The sequence below is a fragment of the Triticum urartu genome, chromosome 7 (genome assembly GCF_003073215.2).
Source record: "Triticum urartu cultivar G1812 chromosome 7, Tu2.1, whole genome shotgun sequence".
NCBI classification, from domain to species: Eukaryota; Viridiplantae; Streptophyta; class Magnoliopsida; order Poales; family Poaceae; genus Triticum; species Triticum urartu.
In genome coordinates this window covers 708,596,832-708,619,604 of record NC_053028.1, presented here as the reverse complement: position 1 = coordinate 708,619,604, position 22,773 = coordinate 708,596,832, and the positions used below count along the sequence as shown (strand labels likewise).

Sequence of the window (22,773 nt, the reverse complement as noted above, 5' to 3'; positions counted from 1 at the left end):
CCTTATTGGGCTTTAGGGGAAAGAGAGAGGAGAGGTTGGGCGCCCCCCAAGGCCTAGTACGAATTGGACTAGGGGGAGGGGCTGCGCCCCCTCCTTCCTTCTCTTCTCCCTTCCCTTGCCTTGACTCCTACTCCTACTACTTGGAAGGGGGGAATCCTACTCCCGGTGGGAGTAGGACTCCTCCAGGCGCGCCATAGGGGCCGGCCCTCTCCCCCCTCCTCCACTCCTTTATATACGTGGCCAGGGGGCACCCCATAGACACAACAATTGATCTCTTGATCTCTTAGCCGTGTGCGGTGCCCCCCTCCACCATAATCCACCTCGATCATATCGTAGCGGTGCTTAGGCGAAGCCCTGCGTCGGTAGAACATCATCATCGTCACCATGCCGTCGTGCTGACGAAACTCTCCCTCAACACTCGGCTGGATCGGAGTTTGAGGGACGTCATTGAGTTGAACGTGTGCAGAACTCGGAGGTGCTGTATGTTCGATACTTGGATCGGTCGGATCGGGAAGACGTACGACTACTTCCTCTACATTGTGTCAACACTTCCGTTGCCGGTCTACGAGGGTACGTAGACAACACTCTCCCCTCTCGTTGCTATGCATCACCATGATCTTGCGTGTGCGTAGGGAAATTTTTGAAATTACTACGTTCCCCAACAATGGCATCTGAGCCTAGGTTTTATGCGTAGATGTCATATGCACGAGTAGAACACAAGTGAGTTGTGGGCGATATAAGTCATACTGCTTACCAGCATGTCACACTTTGGTTCGGCGGTATTGTTGGATGAAGTGGCCCGGACCGACATTACGCGTACGCTTACGCGAGACTGGTTTTACCGCCGTGCTATGCACACAGGTGACTAGCGGGTGTCAGTTTCTCCAACTTTAGTTGACCCGAGTGTGGCTACGCCCGGTCCTTGAGAAGGTTAAAACAGCACTAACTTGACAAACTATCGTTGTGGTTTCCGATGCGTAGGTAAGAACGGTTCTTGCTAAGCCCGTAACAGCCACATAAAATTTGCAACAACAAAGTAGAGGACGTCTAACTTGTTTTTGCAGGGCATGTTGTGATGTGATATGGTCAAGACGTGATGAGATATAAGTTGTTGTATAATATGATCATGTTTTGTTGAAGATATCGGCAACTGGCAAAAGACTTATGGTTATCTCTCTATTGCATAAGATGCAAGCGCCAAATAATTGCTTTACTTTATCGCTATGCGATAGCAATATTTCAAGAGCAATTGTTGGCGAGACAACCATGTGATGACACATTGATATAGATCAAGATGATGGAGATCATGGTGTCATGCCGGTGACGATGGAGATCATGACGATGCTTTGGAGATGCATATCAAAGGCACAAGATGATGATGGCCATATCATGTCACATATTTTGATTGCATGTGATGTTTATCTTTTATGCATCTTATTTTGCTTAGTTCGACGGTAGATTTATAAGATGATCTCTCACTAATTATCAAGGTACAAGTGTTCTCCCTGAGTATGCACCGTTGCGAAAGTTCTTCGTGCTAAGACACCACGTGATGATCGGGTGTGATAGGCTCTACGTTCAAATACAACGGGTGCAAAACAGTTGCACACGCGGAATACTCAGGTTAAACTTGACGAGCCTAGAATATAACAAATATGGCCTCGGAACACGGAGACCAAAAGGTCGAGCGTGAATCATATAGTAGATATGATCAACATAGTGATGTTCACCATTGAAACTACTCCATCTCACGTGATGATCGGACATGGTTTAGTTGATTTGGATCACGTGATCACTTAGAGGATTAGAGGGATGTCTATCTAAGTGGGAGTTCTTAAGTAATATGATTAATTGAACTTTAATTTATCATGAACTTAGTCCTGGTAGTATTAGCATATCTATGTTGTAGATCAATAGCTCGTGTTTAGCTCCCCTGTTTTATTTTTGATATGTTCCTAGAGAAAACTAAGTTGAAAGATGTTAGTAGCAATGATGCGGATTGGATCCGGTGATCTGAGGTTTATCCTCATTGCTGCACAGAAAAATTATGTCTTTGATGCACCGCTAGGTGACAAACCTATTGCAGGAGCAGATGCAGATGTTATGAACATTTGGCTAGCTCAATATGATGACTACTTGATAGTTTAGTGCACCATGCTTAAACGGCTTAGAATCGGGACTTCAAAGACGTTTTGAACGTCATGGACCATATGAGATGTTCCAGGAGTTGAAGTTAATATTTCAAGCAAATACCCGAGTTGAGAGATATGAAGTCTCCAACAAGTTTTATAGCTAAAAGATGGAGGAGAATAGCTCAAGCAGTGAGCATGTGCTCAGATTGTCTGGGTACTACAATCGCTTGAATCAAGTGGGAGTTAATCTTCCAGATAAAATAGTGATTGATAGAATTCTCTAGTCACCGTCACCAAGTTAGTAGAACTTCGTGATGAACTATGATATGCAAGGGATAAACGGAAACGATCCCCAAGCTCTACGTAATGCTGAAATCGACGAAGGTAGAAATCAAGAAAAATATCAAGTGTTGATGGTAGACAAGACCACTAGTTTCAAGAAAAGGGCAAAGGGAAGAATGGGAACTTCAAGAAGAACGGCAAGCAAGTTGCTGCTCAAGTGAAGAAGCCCAAGTCTGGTCCTAAGCCTGAGACTAAGTGCTTCTACTGCAAAGGGACTGGTCACTGGAAGCGGAACTGCCCCAAGTATTTGGCGGATAAGAAGGATGGCAAAGTGAACAAAGGTATATTTGATATACAGATTATTGATGTGTATTTTACTAGTGTTCGTAGCAACCCCTCGGTATTTGATACCGGTTCAGTTGCTAAGAGTAGTAACTCGAAACGGGAGTTGCAGAATGAACATAGACTAGTTAAGGGTGAAGTGACGATGTGTGTTGGAAGTGGTTCCAAGATTGATATGATCATCATCGCACACTCCCTATACTTTTGGGATTAGTGTTGAACCTAAATAAGTGTTATTTGGTGTTTGCGTTGAGCATGAATATGATTTGATCATGTTTATTGCAGTACGGTTATTCATTTAAATAAGAGAATAAATTGTTGTTCTGTTTACATGAATAAAACCTTATATGGTTACAAACCCAATGAAAATGGTTCGTTGGATCTCGATCGTAGTGATACACATATTCATAATATTGAAACCAAAAGATGCAAAGTTAATAATGATAGTGCAACTTATTTGTGGCACTGTCGTTTAGGTCATATTGGTGTAAAGCGCATGAAGAAACTCCATGTTGATGGGCTTTTGGAATCACTTGATTATGAATCAGTTGATGCTTGCGAACCATGCCTCATGGGCAAGATGACCAAGACTCCGTTATCCGGAACAATGGAGCGAGCAACAGATTTGTTGGAAATCATACATACTGATGTATGTGGTCCGATGAATATTGAGGCTCGCGGCAGGTATCATTATTTTCTGATCTTCACACATGATTTGAGCAAATATGGGTATATCTACTTAATGAAACACAAGTCTGAAACATTTGAAAAGTTCAAAGAATTTCAGAGTGAAGTGGATAATCATCGTAACAAGAAAATAAAAGTTTCTACGATATGATCGCAGAGGTAAATATTTGAGTTAAGAGTTTGGCCTTCAGTTAAAACAATGTGAAATAGTTTCACTACTCACGCCACCTGGAACACCATAGTGTAATGGTGTGTCCGAACGTCATAACCGTACTTTATTAGATATGGTGCAATCTGTGATGTCTCTTACCGATCTACCACTATCGTTTTGGGGTTATGCATTAGAGACAGCTGCATTCACGTTAAATAGGGCACCATCTAAATCCGTTGAGACGACACCGTATGAACTATGGTTTGGCAAGAAACCTTAGCTGTCGTTTCTTAAAGTTTGAGGTTGCAATGCTTATGTGAAAAAGTTTCAACCTGATAAGCTCAAACCCAAATCGGAGAAGTGCATCTTCATAGGATACCCAAAAGAAAATGTTAGGTACACCTTCTATCACAGATCTGAAGGCAACATATTCATTGCTGAGAATGGATCCTTTCTAGAGAAGGAGTTTCTCTCGAAAGAAGTGAGTGGGAGGAAAGTAGAACTTGATGAGGTAATTGTACCTGCTCCCTTATTGGAAAGTAGTTCATCGCAGAAATCTGTTCCTGTGACTACTACACCAATTAGTGAGGAAGCTAATGATGATGATCATGTAACTTCAGATCAAGTTACTACCGAACCTCGTAGGTAAACCAGAGTGAAATCCGCACCAGAGTGGTACGGTAATCCTGTTCTGGAGGTCATGTTACTTGACCATGACGAACCTACGAACTATGAGGAAGCGATGATGAGCCCAGATTCCACGAAATGGCTTGAGGCCATGAAATCTGAGATGAGATCCATGTATGAGAACAAAGTATGGACTTTGATTGACTTGCCCATTGATCGGCGAGCCATTGAGATTAAATGGATCTTCAAGAGGAAGACGGACGCTAATAGTAGTGTTACTATCTACAAAGCTAGAATTGTCGCAAAAGGTTTTCGACAAGTTCAAGGTGTTGACTACGATGAGAGTTTCTCACTCATATCTATGCTTAAGTCTATCCGAATCATGTTAGCAATTGCCACATTTTATGAAATCTGGCAAATGGATAAACAAAACTACATTCCTTAATGGATTTATTAAAGAAGAGTTGTATATGATGCAACAAGAAAGTTTTGTCAATCCTAAAGGTGCTAACAAAATATGCAAGCTCCAGCGATCCATCTATGGACTGGTGCAAACATCTCGGAGTTGGAATATACGCTTTGATAAGTTGATCAAAGCATATAGTTTTATACAGACTTGTGGTGAAGCCTGTATTTACAAGAAAGTGAGTGGGAGCACTACAACATTTCTGATAAGTATATGTGAATGACATATTGTTGATTGGAGATAATGTAGAATTATTCTGCAAAGCATAAAGGAGTGTATGAAAGGGTTTTTTTTTCAAAGAAAGACCTCGGTGAAGCTGCTTACATATTGAGCATCAAGATCTATAGAGATAGATCAAGACGCTTGATAAGTTTTACAATGAGTACATACCTTGACATGATTTTGAAGTAGTTCAAAATGGAACAGTCAAAGAAGGAGTTCTTGCTTGTGTTACAAGGTGTGAAGTTGAGTAAGACTCAAACCCGACCACGGTAGAAGATAGAGAGAGAATGAAAGTCATTCCCTATGCCCCAGCCATAGGTTCTATAAAGTATGCCATGCTGTGTACCAGATCTATTGTATACCCTGCCCTGAGTTTGGCAAAGGAGTACAATAGTGATCTAGGAGTAGATCACTGGACATTGGTCAAAATTATCCTTAGTGGAATAAGGACATGTTTCTCGATTATGGAAGTGACAAAAGGTTCGTCGTAAAGGGTTACGTCGATGCAAATTTTGACACTGATCCAGATGACTCTAAATCTCAATCTGGATACATGTTGAAAGTGGGAGCAATTAGCTAGAGTAGCTCCGTGCAGAGCATTGTTGACATAGAAATTTGCAAAATACTTACGGATCTGAATGTGGCAGACCCGTTGACTAAACTTCTCTCACAAGAACAACATGATCACACCTTAGTACTCTTTGGGTGTTAATCACATAGCGATGTGAACTAGATTATTGACTCTAGTAAACCCTTTGGGTGTTGGTCACATGTCGATGTGAACTATGGGTGTTAATCACATGGTGATGTGAACTATTGGTATTAAATCACATGGCGATGTGAACTAGATTATTGACTCTAGTGCAAGTGGGAGACTGAAGGAAATATGCCCTAGAGGCAATAATAAAGTTATTATTTATTTCCTTATATCATGATAAATGTTTATTATTCATGCTATAGTTGTATTAACCGGAAACATAATACATGTGTGAATACATAGACAAACAGAGTGTCACTAGTATGCCTCTACTTGACTAGCTCGTTGATCAAAGATGGTTATGTTTCCTAACCATAGACATGAGTTGTCATTTGATTAACGGGATCACATCATTAGGAGAATGATGTGATTGACTTGACCCATTCCGTTAGCATAGCACTTGATCGTTTAGTTTGTTGCTATTGCTTTCTTCATGACTTATACATGTTCCTATGACTATGAGATTATGCAACTCCCGTTTACCGGAGGAACACTTTGTGTGCTACCAAACGTCACAACGTAACTGGGTGATTATAAAGGGAGCTCTACAGGTGTCTGCGAAGGTACTTGTTGGGTTGGCGTATTTCGAGATTAGGATTTGTCACTCCGATTGTCGGAGAGGTATCTCTGGGCCCTCTCGGTAATGCACATCACCTAAGCCTTGCAAGCATTGCAACTAATGAGTTAGTTGCGAGATGATGTATTACGGAACGAGTAAAGAGACTTGCCGGTAACGAGATTGAACTAGGTATTGAGATACCGACGATCGAATCTCGGGCAAGTAACATACCGATGACAAAGGGAACAACGTATGTTGTTATGCGGTCTGACCGATAAAGATCTTCGTAGAATATGTAGGAGCCAATATGAGCATCCAGGTTCCGCTATTGGTTATTGACCGGAGACGTGTCTCGGTCATGTCTACATAGTTCTCGAACCCGTAGGGTCCGCACGCTTAACGCTACGATGACAGTTATATTATGAGTTTATATGTTTTGATGTACCGAAGGAGTTCGGAGTCCCGGATGAGATCGGGGACATGACGAGGAGTCTCGAAATGGTCGAGACGTAAAGATCGATATATTGGACGACTATATTCGGACATCGGAAAGGTTCCGAGTGATTCGGGTATTTTTCGGAGTACCGGAGAGTTACGGGAATTCGCCGGGGAGTATATGGGCCTTATTGGGCTTTAGGGGAAAGAGAGAGGAGAGGTTGGGCGCCCCCCAAGGCCTAGTACGAATTGGACTAGGGGGAGGGGCTGCGCCCCCTCCTTCCTTCTCTTCTCCCTTCCCTTGCCTTGACTCCTACTCCTACTACTTGGAAGGGGGGAATCCTACTCCCGGTGGGAGTAGGACTCCTCCAGGCGCGCCATAGGGGCCGGCCCTCTCCCCCCTCCTCCACTCCTTTATATACGTGGCCAGGGGGCACCCCATAGACACAACAATTGATCTCTTGATCTCTTAGCCGTGTGCGGTGCCCTCCACCATAATCCACCTCGATCATATCGTAGCGGTGCTTAGGCGAAGCCCTGCGTCGGTAGAACATCATCATCGTCAGCATGCCGTCGTGCTGACGAAACTCTCCCTCAACACTCGGCTGGATCGGAGTTCGAGGGACGTCATCGAGTTGACCGTGTGCAGAACTCGGAGGTGTCGTACGTTCAGTACTTGGATCGGTCGGATCGGGAAGACGTACGACTACTTCCTCTACGTTGTGTCAACACTTCCGTTGCCGGTCTACGAGGGTACGTAGACAACACTCTCCCCTCTCGTTGCTATGCATCACCATGATCTTGCGTGTGCGTAGGGAAATTTTTGAAATTACTACGTTCCCCAACAAAACTAGCATCCCCAAGCTTAGGGTTTTGCATATTATTAGCACAACTGACATCAATAGAATTTATAGTAGAATCATTGCAATCATGCTTTTGATTCAAGGAACTATCAAGTATGGGTGCAATAGCAATAATCTCGTGTTTAACATAAGGAACTATAGCAAATTCATCTCCATAAACAATGGAATCATGGCTATAAGAATAGCAAGCATCATGTTCATTAAGAGATATTTCAATCAAATCATCGAAATCATAATTATCTATAGATTTGTGCATATCATTATTTTCTTCCAAAGCAACGGCCATTCTCTCAATAAATTCCTTAACATAGGCATTCTGAGCATAGTTTTCATAGCAATATTTAAGTATGTCGAAATTTTCAGGTTTGTAGAGAGTAATATCATACTTTTCAATCAAAAAAGCAACTTAATGAGCACCCTTAAAAACAACAAATTCTTCAATTTGTTCGATATCATAGTAACTATAAACACCATTTCCATAAGAAGATAAGATTTCATTATCATTAAACTCACATAGGTAGGGAAGGTGTTTTTTAGGGTTCTTAGAGCAACAAGTAAAGTCATAAATTTTACAAAGATTCCAAGCATAGCATAGCAAACTATTTATTTGATACCATAAGAGCTTCCCCTTTTCAGACAAACAATGACGCACAAAATGAGCATGCTCATCTAAAGATTTCCTATCAACTAGGCTAGTTGGGGTTTCAGCATGAGCGCATAAGGATTGAAGATGATCCAAGTAGAACACTTTATGTGGATCCCTGTCAATAGATTTTTAGTAAGCAAATAGAAGGCACATGGAAACACAAACAAAGATACATACGGGAAGAAGGCGAAGAAAAGGCAAAGGTTTTCGAAAATCGTTTTAGAAGTGGGGGAGAGGAAAACGAGAGGCGAATGGCAAATGATGTAATGCGAGGGATAAGAGTTTATGATGGGTACTTGGTATGTCTTGATTTGTGCGTAGACGGCGCCAAAAATGGCTAGTTGTTGGTAGATCAAATCTTGACTTGACTTGGTGCAACCTCCCCGGCAATGGCACCAGAAATCCTTCTTGCTACCTCTTGAGCATGCGTTGGTTTTCCCTTGAAGAGAAAAGGGTGCTGCAGCAAAGTAGCGTAATTATTTCCCTCAGTTTTTGAGAACCAAGGTATCAATCCAGTAGGAGGTAACACGCAAGTCGCCTAGTACCTGCACAAACAAACAAGAACCTCGCAACCAACGCGATAAAGGGGTTGTCAATCCCTTCACGGTCACTTACGAAAGTGAGATCCGGTACAGATAATAAGATAAATATTTTTGGTATTTTTATGATATAGATTGGAAAATAAAGATTGCAAAATAAACGGTAATAGAAATAGCAAGTTGATAGGAAAATAATATGATGGAAGATAGACCCGGGGACCATAGGTTTCACTAGTGGCTTCTCTCAAGATAGCAAATTCTATGGTGGGTGAACAAATTACTGTCGAGCAATTGATAGAAAAGCGAATGATTATGAGAATATCTAGGCATGATCATGTATATAGGCATCACATCCGCGACAAGTAGACCGAAACGATTCTGCATCTACTAATATTACTCCACACATCGACCGCTATCCAGCATGCATCTAGAGTATTAAGTTCATAAGAACAAAGTAACGCATTAGGCAAGATGACATGATGTAGAGGGATAAACTCAAGCAATATGATATAAATCCCATCTTTTTATCCTCGATGGCAACAATACAATACGTGCCTTGCTGACCCTACTGTCACTAGGAAAGGACACCGCAAGATTGAACCCAAAGCTAAGCACTTCTCCCATTGCAAGAAATATCAATCTAATAGGCCAAACCAAACTGATAATTTAAAGAGACTTGCAAAGATATTTAAATCATGCATAAAAGATTTCAGAGAAGAATCAAATATTGTTCATAGATAATCTTGATCATAAACCCACAAGTCATCGGATCTCGACAAACACACCGCAAAAAGAATTACATCGAATAGATCCCCAACAGAATCGAGGAGAACTTTATATCGAGATCCAAAGAGAGAGAAGAAGCCATCTACCTAATAACTATGGACCCGAAGGTCTATGGTAAACTACTCACACATCATCGGAGAGGCTATGGTGTTGATGTAGAAGCCCTCCGTGATCGATTCCCCCACCGGCGGGGCGCCGGAAAAGGCCCCAAGATGGGATCTCACGGGTACAGAAGGTTGCGGCGATGAAAATAGGGTTTCGTGGTGCTCCTGGATATTTTCGGGGTATATGGGTATATATAGTAGGAAGAAGTACGTCGGTGGAGCTGCAAGGGGCCCATGTGGGTGGGGGCGTGCCTACCCCCTGGGCGCGCCCTCCTGCCTCGTGGCCTGCTCGCTTCTTTCTTGACGTCCACTCCAAGTCTCTTGGATCACGTTTGTTCTAAAAATAACTCTCTCGAAGGTTTCATTCCGTTTGGATTTCGTTTGATATTCTTTTTCTGCGAAACACTGAAATAGGCAAAAAAAAGCAATTTGCACTGGGCCTTTGGTTATTAGGTTAGTCCCCAAAATAATATAAAAAGGTATATTAAAGCCCATTAAACATGCAAAACAGATAATATAATAGCATGGAACAATAAAAAATTATAGATATGTTGGAGACGTATCAGCGACGCGTTATAAAATTTTGAGCTATGTCACACGGCAATTTTTTTTCCGTTTCTATTTCACAAATTAAGTTTCTTTTTTTGCATGGCATTTTTATTATTAAGATATGAGATTTTTATTATTATCAAGAGATGACATTTTAATTATTAAAGATATATGCCATTTTTTATTGTTAAGACATGTCATGTTTTATTTATTAAGACATGCCATTTTTATTATTAAGAAAAGACATTTTTTGATCATGGCATTTTCTTCTTCTTCGTTGACACGACAACTGAAACTATAGGAGCACGCCAAGTATACATACATTTTTTTACTATCCATGGTTAGTTTCAGATATTAGATATTTTCATAAATTCAGAGCATGTAATTTCAAAATTTGGCTTTTCTCTATGTTTTATAAGAATTTTTTTATTCATGGCATTTTCTAAAAAAAAAACAGTTAACACGGCCCCTTGGGTCAGTCGGGGTCGCCCTGGCCCGCCCCCAGCAAACGATCAGAAATGACCCATGGAAGTTTCTTTTTTTTTGTTGAGGAAGACCATCACGACTAACTTTATTAATCTCAAATAATAATTTTTCATCGTTCACAAGTTAGTGACCGCCGGGAGCTGCTCGCTCTAGCGAATGAATCGTTCGACGGGAGCAGTTCGGAGGCGATCGATTCCTAGCTATCAGTGTCCACCAAAAATTGATTGAAACTCTCTGACCATGAGTATTCATGTTTATTTTTGAGACAAATTACAAGTATATTCATCTTGTGAAAACTCATAACCGGTTCCATCTCCATACCCATGGATCCGGCGGCAGGCCAGGCCACAACAAACCAGCAGTAAACTCGTTTCCCTAAAAAAAAAGCAGTAAACCCGTAAAAAACCCACAGTAAAACGTCATTTCCGGTGAAGATCAGGCTGATCGTGGTGACGTCACCGTGACCAAGTGCAGACACAAAACCACATGAAACTCAGAATGCGTTCGAGACCATGCCCGAGGCACGCATGGATCGGCAGCGTTCGTCGCGCGGCGAAAGGAGGCAGTTCGAACGGGGCGGATCGGCGCCTCCAACGGCCGGAGCGAGGCCGCGCCGTGCGCCATAGGAAGCACAGAGTGAAAACACAGGCGCCACCCCGCTCCTCCGTCGCGGCGGGCCGGCCAACCGCGGCAGACCTCGCGGATCGGTGACGTGGCGGGGCAGATGCCGCGTTAGGTCGCTGACGCCCCGGGCCCGCCGCCCCAGCGCCCCCCGCGCGTGGCACATGCAAAAATATCGGCGCTTCCCCAAAATTCCAAAATCCCGCCCAAGCCCCTGCGCGCGCGCCCTCACGCCCGGGTCCCTCCCGTCTGGGATAATCGCGTTTACGCCCCTCGCGGGTTGTACTGGGCGGCGGCCCGCCCCTCTACCCACCCTCGTGCTCTACATGACATCCCGGCCCCACCAGGCACCCGGCCCCGCGGGTGACCGCTGGGTAGGCGGGACGGAGTGAGGAAAGGTTGCGATCGGTCCGAAAATTCGAATTGGGAGTTGTGGGCGGGCCCTCGGAGATGGGGCGGAATCGCGGATACGCCCTCGGGCGGGCGAGCGCTTCTTATCCCCTCGGCGCAACGCAGCGTTAGCCCAGCCCAGCCTTGTCTGCGTCTCCTCCTCCTTTCCCCAACCCAGACCAGGAGCGCCCTCCCCCCGCCCCCTCCCCCCAGGTGAGCCTCCCTCGCCGGCGCCCGATCCGCCGCCGAATCGCCTCGATTCCTCGCCGCTCCGCCCGATTCCGGCCCGTGCCGTCGCTGATTTCGTGTTTTTCGGCGCAGGAAACCAGCCATGAAGGGGGCCAAATCCAAGGGCGCCGCCAAGGCCGACGCCAAGTAAGAAATCCGATCCGATTCCTCTTGTGTTTCTGGTAGATCTGCTGGCGTGGTTAGGGTTCTGACGATCTGTGCTGTTGTGGTTGTGGTCTCGTCTCGTGTAGGTTGGCGGTGAAGAGCAAGGGGGCGGAGAAGCCGGCCGCCAAGGGGAAGAAGGGCAAGGCCGGCAAGGACCCCAACAAGCCCAAGAGGGCGCCATCCGCCTTCTTCGTCTTCATGTACGTCCTCACCGCAGATGGATCCCCCTTTGCTTCCTTCCTTCCTGTTACCCTGCTCAGATTCTGTTTTTCTGTTGCTCTTCTAACCGTGCTTCCCGGGCGGCCGTTGTTCTGAACCTGATGTTTGTTGGTTGGTTGCTTTCAGGGGCGAGTTCCGCGAGGAGTTCAAGCAGAAGAACCCCAAGAACAAGTCCGTCGCCGCCGTAAGTTCCATCCAAATCTATCCCCTCTCCCGATTTGCTCTGTGTACCAGCATGTAGTACAAATTAATCTGCCAGGTGCTGTAGGTTGGTAATTCTAGAAAAAATTTAGGTGCTATAGATTGGATCATGATCTGGGAACTGATTAGTTGCTTCCGCTGTGATTTTTCACTCAGGTCGGCAAAGCGGCCGGTGAGAGGTGGAAGAGCTTGAGCGAATCGGTAAGCTTTTGTACCTGACCCTGCTTCTGATTAACCCTAGCTCGTTAGGTTTGGCCGATATGTTGCCCGATTTGTCTGTCGATGTGTATGCTGACACGCAACTTCTGTGGGTTTGCTTTGCAGGAAAAGGCCCCCTATGTGGCCAAGGCCAACAAGCTCAAGGGCGAGTACAACAAGGCCATTGCTGCCTACAACAAGGGCGAGGTAGTGACTCGCCGAACCCACCCTGTGATTTAACCTTGCTGCTTTGTCTGATTGATGATGTTTGGCTGAGCTAATCTTGGCTCTGTGCTTTGTTTGTTCAGAGCGCTGCTGCTGCTGCCCCAAAGAAGGCTGCGGCCAAGGAGGTAGAGGAGGAAGATGAGGAGGAATCTGACAAGTCCAAGTCGGAGATCAATGACGACGATGACGATGAGGGTAGCGATGAGGTATAAACTACACAACATCCTGTATACCGTCTCTTGAATTAGCTTATGGTACTTGCTAGGCATGCTTATTGCTTGACCAGAATGCTGCATTATTCCTTAGCTGTAGAGTAGATTGATGGTATTGAGTTGAAGGCCTGAGGCTGTAGTAGGCAATTAGAACAACCACCTGTTAAGTAAGATCTGTTGTAGTGCATGTTCTGAACATAAGCCTGTGCTGAACATTGCAGGACGAGGACGATGACGAGTGAAGAAGACGCATCTTGTCAAGGCTGCTCCGGCGGACAAGTCGGGAGCTGCTGTGCGAGAACGGACCTGAGCATCTCCACTAGAATTATCCCAAGTTTCACTTCACATCGTGATGTTGTTTTACCTTTTTTCCTGTCATTGTCCTGCTATAACGGATAGCGCTCCCTGTTGGCGCCGCCGCCGGCGGGGATGCCCTAGTGGTGGAGGGTGTATGTCCTCTGCCGCGGGTGCCCCTGCTTGTACCTAGATGGTTACTCTTTCCGTCCATTGTCACCGGCTAACATTGTGATAATATCAGTCTGGGTAATGTTAGATTAAGCTGTTGTCCTCCCCTGCCATGCATTCGCGTGTATGATTTGTTCCTTATGCTTGCTTGCTTGCTTGGTTGGTTCTGTGATTGCTGCTGCCCTTTTGCAAGTGTTGGTGGCATGGCTGCTGCGCTGTGATGTGCTGTGCTGTGCTTGGTACTCTAACAACTTTGTAGGTTAAATTCGTTGCCGTGTATGCCCTGTGCTGCAGTGCCATGCTGCTGTGCGAGTGGTATTCTTGTTTTGAAATGGCTTAGTATTGAACATCATTTTGGTAAGGAGGTGGTATTCTATAGGAAAAATTAAATTCCTATGAACGCATTCTCCTTGCCTTCCACTTTTCATATAGATTATAATGAACTCAAATGAAAAATAAAAATCTTATGATGGATTTAAGATGCATGTCATCTCGTTTTGACATGGACTAGCTGGGTGGAGTGATTGGTTGGTCGTGGACAATCTTGTTCACCTTGCTTTCAAAATTACAGGCCTGCATGTTTGCTGGTGGTTGTAGTACCAATTATAGCGAAATCTTTCTCTTTGATTGGCGTTGGTACATGGAACAGTGCAACAGTACATGGAACAAGCACATGTTGGTGCCCAGCCAATCATCGATCGGCCACTGGACTCGGACCACAGATCCTTGCAACCCGAAAGAACGAAGTAATTCCGTCGTGGTTCTGTATTCCAATGTCAAAACTCTCAAGACGTTGGAGTTGGATTAGGCATGCGCTCATCAGGAGATTGGTGTTGGCATGTTGTTGTTCAGCGGCATTTCTATCGCTATCGCTTCTTGGCATTTCTCCCCTTTTGCAGCCAATCATTGGCAGTAGCATACCAGAGAGACCACCGGAAGGAATCGGACCGCATTTTCTCCAACTTGCAAGGATTCGCCGCCGCGAAGGCGAATTCTCCATCCAGTGCTGGCCGACGTCGTGGCCGTGTTGCGTGGTTCGTACGACCGTCAACCGTGCGTCGCCTCCCCCAAAGGGCAGATGCCATCCCAACCCATCCAAGCTCTCTGCGTTGAAAACAATGGCGGAATGCCGCTCGTTCGTGAGTGAAGGAAGATATTTGTATAGTCTGGAAATGAATGTATGGAGGAGGAGCCGTTGCCGCTGCCCGTATGTCTGCTGCTGGAGGCAGGCATCCATGAATGCGAGCCTCTGAATCTGGGCCCGGGCCGACATGCCTGCCCGGCCGCATTTACGCGCCTGCGGGGAGTACCACGTACTGTACGTGAGGCTTTGCATTTTGATTTTTGTTGTCGATGACTATACAGTGCTGCTGCTGCTGCTGGATCTGTCCCGTGGTTTCAAATTCCAACTCGCTCGCTCCGGTGAGTGCGTCGGACGTGTCTGTCAGCGGTTAACCGTTCCGGTGGGCGGGGCGGGCGGATTGGTGCTGGAGGGGTTAATCGGGGTGATTAAATCGTGTCAGAGGAGTGAAGAGCACAGCGGGCCTCCGTAGCATAGTGGTAGTGCGTTCCCTTCGTAAGGGAAAGGTCGTGAGTTCGATCCTCACCGGGGGCTTCCATTTTATTTTATGTTTCGTTTTTTTCTTGTTTGCATTGTAAATTGTTTCAGTGTCTGCCGTAACACTCCACTTTTACGTCATTGACTTTAAAGAATGATTAATGGAATAGTTTCGTTGCTCGGAGTACTGCTTAATTTTACATCCTACTATATGGGCTGCTTGCTTGCTTGCTGTCCCATGGAGGACGAAAGCGGGCGCTCACGGATGTGGCAAAATTCACCCGATAAGCTCCACGTTCTTCAGGACGGATCTTTCTTCTCCCGTCTGTCTTCACGCATCATGATTAGGCTCGTCATCGGCGGTGTATGCATTTGGGAAGCTTTGAGTCCCACCACTTGGGGCAGTTCTTTTACGGTTGTCAGCGCCCACAAGGACAAAGCCAGTCATCCAGAAGCGCGAGGTGATGAGGACTCGACTCGTGGGCCAGCAGCCTCGTGGCCCACTCGCGATCGACGACTTCCCCAGTGGCTTGCAGGCCCAGATTGGGCCCGTTAAGGGTGTATGCTGATATAAGCGGTGTGTGCTTTGCGTGTGGATTGGGAAAGGAGTTGGTGGCTTCAGCCATGGCTAGTGTGTGGCGTGCGTGAGCTTGTGCATACCTCATGGTGAATTAGCCACAGATCTGAGATCAGATACAAGTTATATCCTCACAACGGTCTTCTAAAATAAGCTGAAATAAGCTGCCTCCTATCCAAATTAATCTAAACCTAAAAGCCCAATCAACTTTTTCAAAAGCTTACTAATTACGATTTGACTAGTAGATTTAAAAAATATATTTTTGGTTGGGCTTCTATAATAAGCTCGGTAGGAGAAAGCTTATTCTAGAAGCTCAAAAAAGCCACAAAAATAAGTGGCCTTGACAGCGGTGCCAGATGATGATGGTCTTCTGTAAGATGGCCACGACCTTTGCTTCTTCTCCTGACCTGCATGTCAAAAGGGTGGTAGGTGAGCTATGGTTCTCCGTCCACTGCTGTCACTTCTCGTGAGATCTGGTACTGCAGCAGTGACGACCTTGTTGGCCCAAGTGATATTTTCTCCGACGTCGGCAAGGCTGTTCAGAGTTGGAGCTCAGTGTTGCAAGATAACTCAATTGCAATCTATGCTTTATTTGCGGTGCTCTTCTTGTAAACATGTTGGACATAGTTGAAAATTTAGTTTTCAGTTGGGTCCTCGTGTGAGTTGTATGTGTTTTTTGTTTATAATATATAGAGCAACTCTCAGTCCTTCTGAATCCTTCACATGTTCCAAACAAAAAAAACTTAATTTGGCCACAATGATGTATTTTTGTATGAGTAAGAAGCGTGAGCTTCAGTTAAAGGTGGCAATGAAGCCTAGCATAAATGTCGGTGCAGGCGATGATGACCTTTTTGAGTGCCACTTCCTTCCATGGGAGCATCGTTATGGGGTCGTGCCTTTATCACTCGGGCCTTGAGCGCAAAAAGAGCCACTTCCTTCCATGGAGGCATTGTCATTGGGCCGTGCCTCTATCAATCAGGTTTTGGGCATGAAGAGCGTCACTTCTTTCCATGAAGGCATTGTCATTGGGTCGTGCCTCCATCAATCGGGTTTCGGGCATGAAAAGCCATGGCCTGGTTGCTTAAGTGGATGTTTTCGATGCCTCTACGTCGTTCCCTCCTCAAAGGCTTGTGCTTAGACCCTTGGGTCTATATCAACTGACCATCGTGTGATTGGTTCGTGGACCACAACAATACCGTTCTCTTTTTGAGCTACATTTGTGGCAGATGTATGCCTTGGTCCAGTTATGGTGTTCATTCAACCTCTCAAGTGAGCTTCTTTGTCACCTGATGGGTCGGCACCCTTCATGCCAGGGCAAGGGGACCGAGATTCCACTTGGGCGATAGATGGTGGTACATCATCACTCCTTGAAGTAGGTGAGTACTTCTTTTGATATAGTTGGCTGACATCCATTCTTTGGCACTACATCTGTTTCACCTTTATGGGTGTATGCAGAGGTCGGGGGTTATCCTCCTTTTCCAAAAAAAAAAATCTTCTTCACCCTTGGTCTACATGCCCCGTTTACGATGCATGTGATGTTTTTTATTTTATTCTTTATTTTTGTTTTATTCTTGCTGTTTCTCTCAAACACCTTGTGCTCTATTCCGAACTTTCTGTTTTTTACTAATAATTTAGAGTCGGGATAATGGCTTTCTTTCTTAGCTTTTGTTGATTTGCGCCAGTAACCATAAGTACGGAAAGGATACACTGGTATCTTTGTTTTGCAATAATCAATATTTTCCTTTGCAGCGCAGATTTGTCATGGCAAAAATAGTAATTAATATGGTCTTGCTAAATGTAGGGTGTCTTCAATATTTTCTTAGCTGGTTTTCGAGACGTGAATGTAATCACGACGAGCAAGCAATAAAGCTTTAATATATCAGAAGATTTTTTTCTCAAGAAAGAGTAAATAATAAGGCTTGTTGATTTGCAAAAATAAAAAAGGTTTTTGTTTTCTTATGCCCGAACCGTCACTCGAGCCATCCAGCATCCAAGCAGTGGCGGAGCTTAGTGATCTCCCAAGCTCCGGCACTGCATCCAAGCATTGAGATTCGTGCAAAGGCTGCGGCGTCAAGATTCGATCGAATGGTTTTGACTCGGACAAAAGAAATCCAAGTCGATGCTGGTGAGTGGACGTGAAATGAAATGAAATGCAAAGCGATGGACGTGCCAGGATCAAACTGTCGTCGTGAACGTCCAGCCGGCTCACCAAGCTTCGGTTCTCTTAGCTTTTGTTGCCTGCCGTCCCACCAATCTAAAATGTTTGGTCGTGCGCGGGACGACTCCTCCCTCCGAGAAATCCATTTGGTGCCATTGTTGACACAGCAGGCGATCGAGCTGAACCAGAAACCCCAATCCTCCTCCTCCTCGAACCTCGATCAGCAGCCAGCACGGTCGCGACGCCCGCCGTCCCAAGAATCCGATCGATCGATGCTCGGCCAGCCGAGCGTCATCGCCCGCCTCATGGGCATGGAGGACCAGCGCCACACGACGGTGCCGGCGACGGCGACGACGATCGTCCAAGCCGCGGGAGGAACCAGTACCACGACCATCAGCCTGTTGAAACCGTCGTCGTCCCAGGCCGAGCAGCCCAAGTGCGGCCCGCTCGGCGCCCACCACGGCCGGCGCATCGGCGGGGACTACTACAGGTACTGCCTCAACAAGATGAAGCCGCGGCGGAGGAGGGCAAGGTGTGATCGTCGCCGCCGCGAGCATCCGCAGGAGGAGCTGCTGGAGAAGATCAAGGAGGACTTCCGGGCTTCCTGGCAGCTGGCCTCCACGGCCACGCCGCCAATGGGGACGGAGGAGGAGGAGGGGGTAGTGACGTCGGGGAGGAGGAGCGGTGGTCGGGTGGCCGGGCTGTTGGACGGGAGGTGCATCCAGAGGATCGCGCAGGAGAACCTGCGCCGGGAGAAGCTGGCCAGGTACGGCTATGGCGGCCGCCAGAGCAGCGCGGAGGAGGAAGAAGAAGACATTCAGGTGGCGGTTGTATCTACCCTGAAGAAATTTGAAGCAGAGCAGCAGCAGCAGCGTGGTTCAGAAGCTGCAGCGGCCATGGAGGCTGCAGTGTCTGAAGAACATGACGAGCATGAGCAAACGAGCAGCACGCCGGACAAATCGCGCGGCATGCCGGCGACACGGATAGCGATCCTCAGGCCGACGACCAGTGCTGCTCTCGGTGCCGCCGGTGATCATCGGAACGCCGTTCCGACGCCGTCATGGAAGGCGGTGCGGGACGGCGGCATGGACATGGAGGACTTCCTCCGGGAGGTGAAGGAGAGGGCGGAGAGGCTCAAGGCCGAAACGAAAGCCAAGACCGACGGCGCAGGCGACGTGGTCGCGAAGGAGAGGAGAGGCTGGGGAAGCGTCGGCGACGGCCCGGAGCGAACGGCGCAAGACACGGCGAGGCAGATCAGGGAGGCCGTCGGCAAGAGGCTGAGCCGGCTGGAGTCCTTCCGCGTCTTCCGAGGCGACCGCGGCCGGCGCGACGGCGCCGCGGCGTCACCGTCCCCGGAGCACAGGATGCTGAGGAGCGTCATGGCGAGGACCGAGGCCATGTCGCCGACGAAGACCACGGGCAGAGGACCGAGGGGCGGCAGGTGGTCACCGCTGCGGGCAGGCGCTGGCGTGAACGACCGGCAGAGCCCTGACCGTGACCCGCGTCGGAGTCCGGCGAAGCTGCACGGCGACGACGGCGTCGACTTCGTTGCTGCGTCGCCGCGGGCGCTGCTCCGGTCGTTCTCTGCCCCGGCGGCGGGGTGTTCTTCGGAAGCGTCCTCTGTGGCGGAGCAGAAGATGGTGGGCCGGAGCAGAAGCTTCAGCATTTTCAGAGGGACGGTGGCCAGCCTGAGGCAGAGCCTCTGCCTGGGCGGAGGAGCCGGGAAGCTGCTGCTGATGCATCTGTCCAAGAAGAAGCCTTCCTCTCCGGCGCCTCCTAGCCCGGTGTCCCCGTTGGAGGTCAGCGGCGGGCGCCATTTCGCCGGTGATCTCAACTGCACGTTCCTCCCAGGTACAGGATCACAAAATTTACCAAAAGTTTTGCTGCATTCCATATGATTTCTTTGCTGCAGCGAATTAAGCAGCAATGCGCTTTGCAGAGTCGATCCCGAGATGGAGTCCCAGGTGTTCGTCGGAGTTCGAGGCGTCCGTGGGCGGCGGCGAGTCGCCGTGGGAATGGAAGGCCGACGCCGCGGCCGAGAGCGACGACCCTGACACGGCGTACGTCCGGGAAGTGCTCGTCGCCGCGGGTCTGTTCGACGACGACGACGCGACGGTTTCCAGGACGGACTCGATCGCCATCTCCGAGGAAGTCTTCGACGAGGTGGAGGACGGGTACTACTACCGCCGCCTCCGGCGCCGCGACGACGGCGCCGGAGAGGAGGAGGAACTCGGGGCGGCGGACCGCCGCAGGCTGCTCTTCGACCTGGCCAACGAGGCAATGCAGGCGGGCGCCAGACCTGCCGTCTCGTGTTCTTCGCCGTCGTGTCTGCGCCGGTGGGTCGTCGAGTGCAACAACGGCGCGCCGTCGCCGTCGCGGCCGCGGGGGAGGGAGCTGGAAGACGAGGTGTGGCGGCACGCGGCGCGGGCGACGGTGGACGGCACAGCGGAGCGCGATGTCGGGAGGTCGCCGTGGGTGCCGGAGGCGCTGTGCGAGGACGCCTGCGCCGTCGGGAGGAAGATCGAGCGCGCCATCTTCGACGAGCTGGTCGGCGACGTCGTGCGTCAGCTGTTTGTCTGACTGCACTTATTTTTTCCAACAGTTTTTGTTTTTCTTGAGAAATTTTTTGGAACAGGTTTTGTAGGAAAAAAAAAGCTTGTAAGAGCATTACTAGTAGAACCCCTAAACCCTCAAACCCTTATAGCAGTTTTAAGGGTTGAGAAGTGCCACCTTTTGACACTTTTAAGAGTTGAAAAATAGGGGCAAAGACTAGAACCCTCAAACCCAACCTTTAAACTACTTTAAGGGTTGGATTTGAGGGTTCTAGTCTTTGCCTCAACCCCAACCTTTAAATCTATCATTTCACATATCACACATTTCATCACATTTCATCATATGACATATCACAAATTCCATCACATTTGACATAAAACAATAATCATTCTAGTTATTATTACAACACCGAATAAAACAATAATCATTCAAATTATTACAACAATGTTTGAGCAAATTACACTAATTGTTCGAATCAAATAGGACATAGAAAAGTAAAACAAAGATACATCATGGGCCAATGCGCCGCCCATCCAATTGCCAGTGGTGCTCTATTAGATCATCCCGGAGCCGACCATGAGTGGTTGCATCCTCAATCTCACGATGTGCTTGAAGAAAAGCGTGTATGCGAGAAGGGTTTCTTTCCGGTTGCACACGGGTACCAACATTGTCATAGAAACAAGGGAGGTTTAACCCTCTTTCATCCTCTAGGATCATGTTGTGTAGAATCACACAACATTTCATGATGTTCATCAAGGTTTTTTTGTCCCAAAACCGAGCTGGACCACGAACTATGGCAAACCTTGCTTGCAAAACACCGAAAGCTCTCTCAATATCCTTGCGGGCTGCCTCTTGTGCCTTGGTGAAATGAGCCTCTTTTCTTGTTAAGGGCACCCCATTTTTTTTCCTTGATGGACTTCACAAGAGTTGCCCATTCGGGATAGATGCCATCGGTGAGATAGTATCCCATTGAGTACTCATTGTCCATGATTTTGTAGTTGCAAGCTGGAGCATCCTCAGAAATTAATCTTTTGAACAAAGGAGATCAATTGAGGATATTGATATCATTGAGTGTTCCCGGCAACCCAAAGAATGCATGCCAAATCCATGTGTCCTGAGATGCTACGGCCTCAAGCACAATGGTAGCATCACGACTTTTACCTCAATACATTTCGTGCCATGCCTTTGGGCAATTTTCCACCTCCAATGCATGCAGTCAAGACTACCTAGCATCCCCGGCCATCCCCTTTTTTCATTCATTTCCATTAATCTCTTTGTATCTTCCTCGTTTGGTGCCCGAAGATACTGCTCACCATACAACCGAATGACCAACTTGGCAAACTACGGACTGACTCCGTGGTTGTATCTTGCCCAATGCGAAGATACTCGTCGGTATAATCCGTGGGTATGCCATAAGCGAGTACCCGCATTGCCGCCGATATCTTTTGATATGCACTAAACCCCATAATACCGGCGGCGGATCTACGACGTTTAAAGTAATAGGAGGCGGCCTCACAATCGGTGACAATCTTCACAGACAAACTACGCCGCATTCGGTACCTTCTGTGGAAGAGACGAGGAGGGTATGTAGGTACCTCCGCGAAGTAGTCTTCCATCAAATGCTCGTGTCCGAGAGCGCGGTTCCGGTAGATGGTGACTCGCCCCATCTTCGTCCCTCTCCTCTGATCCATCAGCTTCACGCGGTTTTCAAAGGATTGCACGTCGATGAGGAGGCTCATCATCTCGACGTCGTCGTCTTGCAACAACTCGTCAATGTCCGAATCGTCGGATGACGACCAACCCGATGAATCAGACAACGAGTCCATGTCGTTGTTGTTCACCTCCATCTACACAATACAACAAACAATAAATTGTGAGTGCCAACAATGAATCAAAAAGGAAAAAAATAAAACAAAAAGAAAGAAAAGGAAGCATACCTGCGGGGAGCTCGGGGCGGCGGTGCGGCTGCCTCTAGCCCGCCTTGCCTCTGGCGCGGCGGCTCGAGGAGGCCTGAGGTCGGCCTGCCTCTGGCCGCTGGGGGCCGAGAGGCAGCTGGGAGGCGGGAGGCGGCTGGGGGTGGGAGCCGACTGTGTTGGGGAACGTAGTAATTTTAAAAAATTTCCTACGCACACGCAAGATCATGGTGATGCATAGCAACGAGAGGGGGAGCGTGTGATCTACGTACCCTTGTAGATTGACAACGGAAGCGTTAACTTGGTTGATGTAGTCGTACGTCTCCACGGCCCGACCGATCAAGCACCGAAACTACGGCACCTCCTGTTGGGGAACGTAGTAATTTCAAAAATTTTCCTACGCACACGCAAGATCATGGTGATGCATAGCAACGAGAGGGGGAGAGTGTGATCTACG

General features: G+C 47.5%; 1 protein-coding gene and 1 non-coding gene across 2 annotated transcripts; both read left to right on the top strand.

Moving 5' to 3' along the window:
• Positions 1–11,708: 11,708 nt before the first annotated feature.
• Positions 11,709–13,650, top strand: LOC125521526 (HMG1/2-like protein). Its single transcript, XM_048686578.1, has 8 exons — positions 11,709–11,857; positions 11,966–12,019; positions 12,124–12,237; positions 12,383–12,440; positions 12,614–12,658; positions 12,782–12,862; positions 12,964–13,086; positions 13,314–13,650. The coding sequence occupies exons 2-8, from the start codon at positions 11,976–11,978 to the stop codon at positions 13,332–13,334; spliced, it is 486 nt and encodes a 161-aa protein (XP_048542535.1). The 5' UTR covers positions 11,709–11,857; positions 11,966–11,975; the 3' UTR covers positions 13,335–13,650.
• A 1,450-nt stretch (positions 13,651–15,100) lies between these two features.
• On the top strand, positions 15,101–15,172 carry TRNAT-CGU. The gene has a single exon. It is a non-coding gene; the product is annotated as a tRNA-Thr (tRNA).
• The last annotated feature ends 7,601 nt before the right edge of the window (positions 15,173–22,773 follow it).

Bases quoted from the DNA above. Each gene is read 5' to 3' on its own strand.
- LOC125521526 (XM_048686578.1), top strand. From the start codon at position 11,976: ATGAAGGGGGCCAAATCCAAGGGCGCCGCCAAGGCCGACGCCAA. The intron at 12,238-12,382 runs GTACGTCCTCAC...GGTTGCTTTCAG, and splicing joins TCCGCCTTCTTCGTCTTCAT to GGGCGAGTTCCGCGAGGAGT. The intron at 12,659-12,781 runs GTAAGCTTTTGT...TTTGCTTTGCAG, and splicing joins GGAAGAGCTTGAGCGAATCG to GAAAAGGCCCCCTATGTGGC.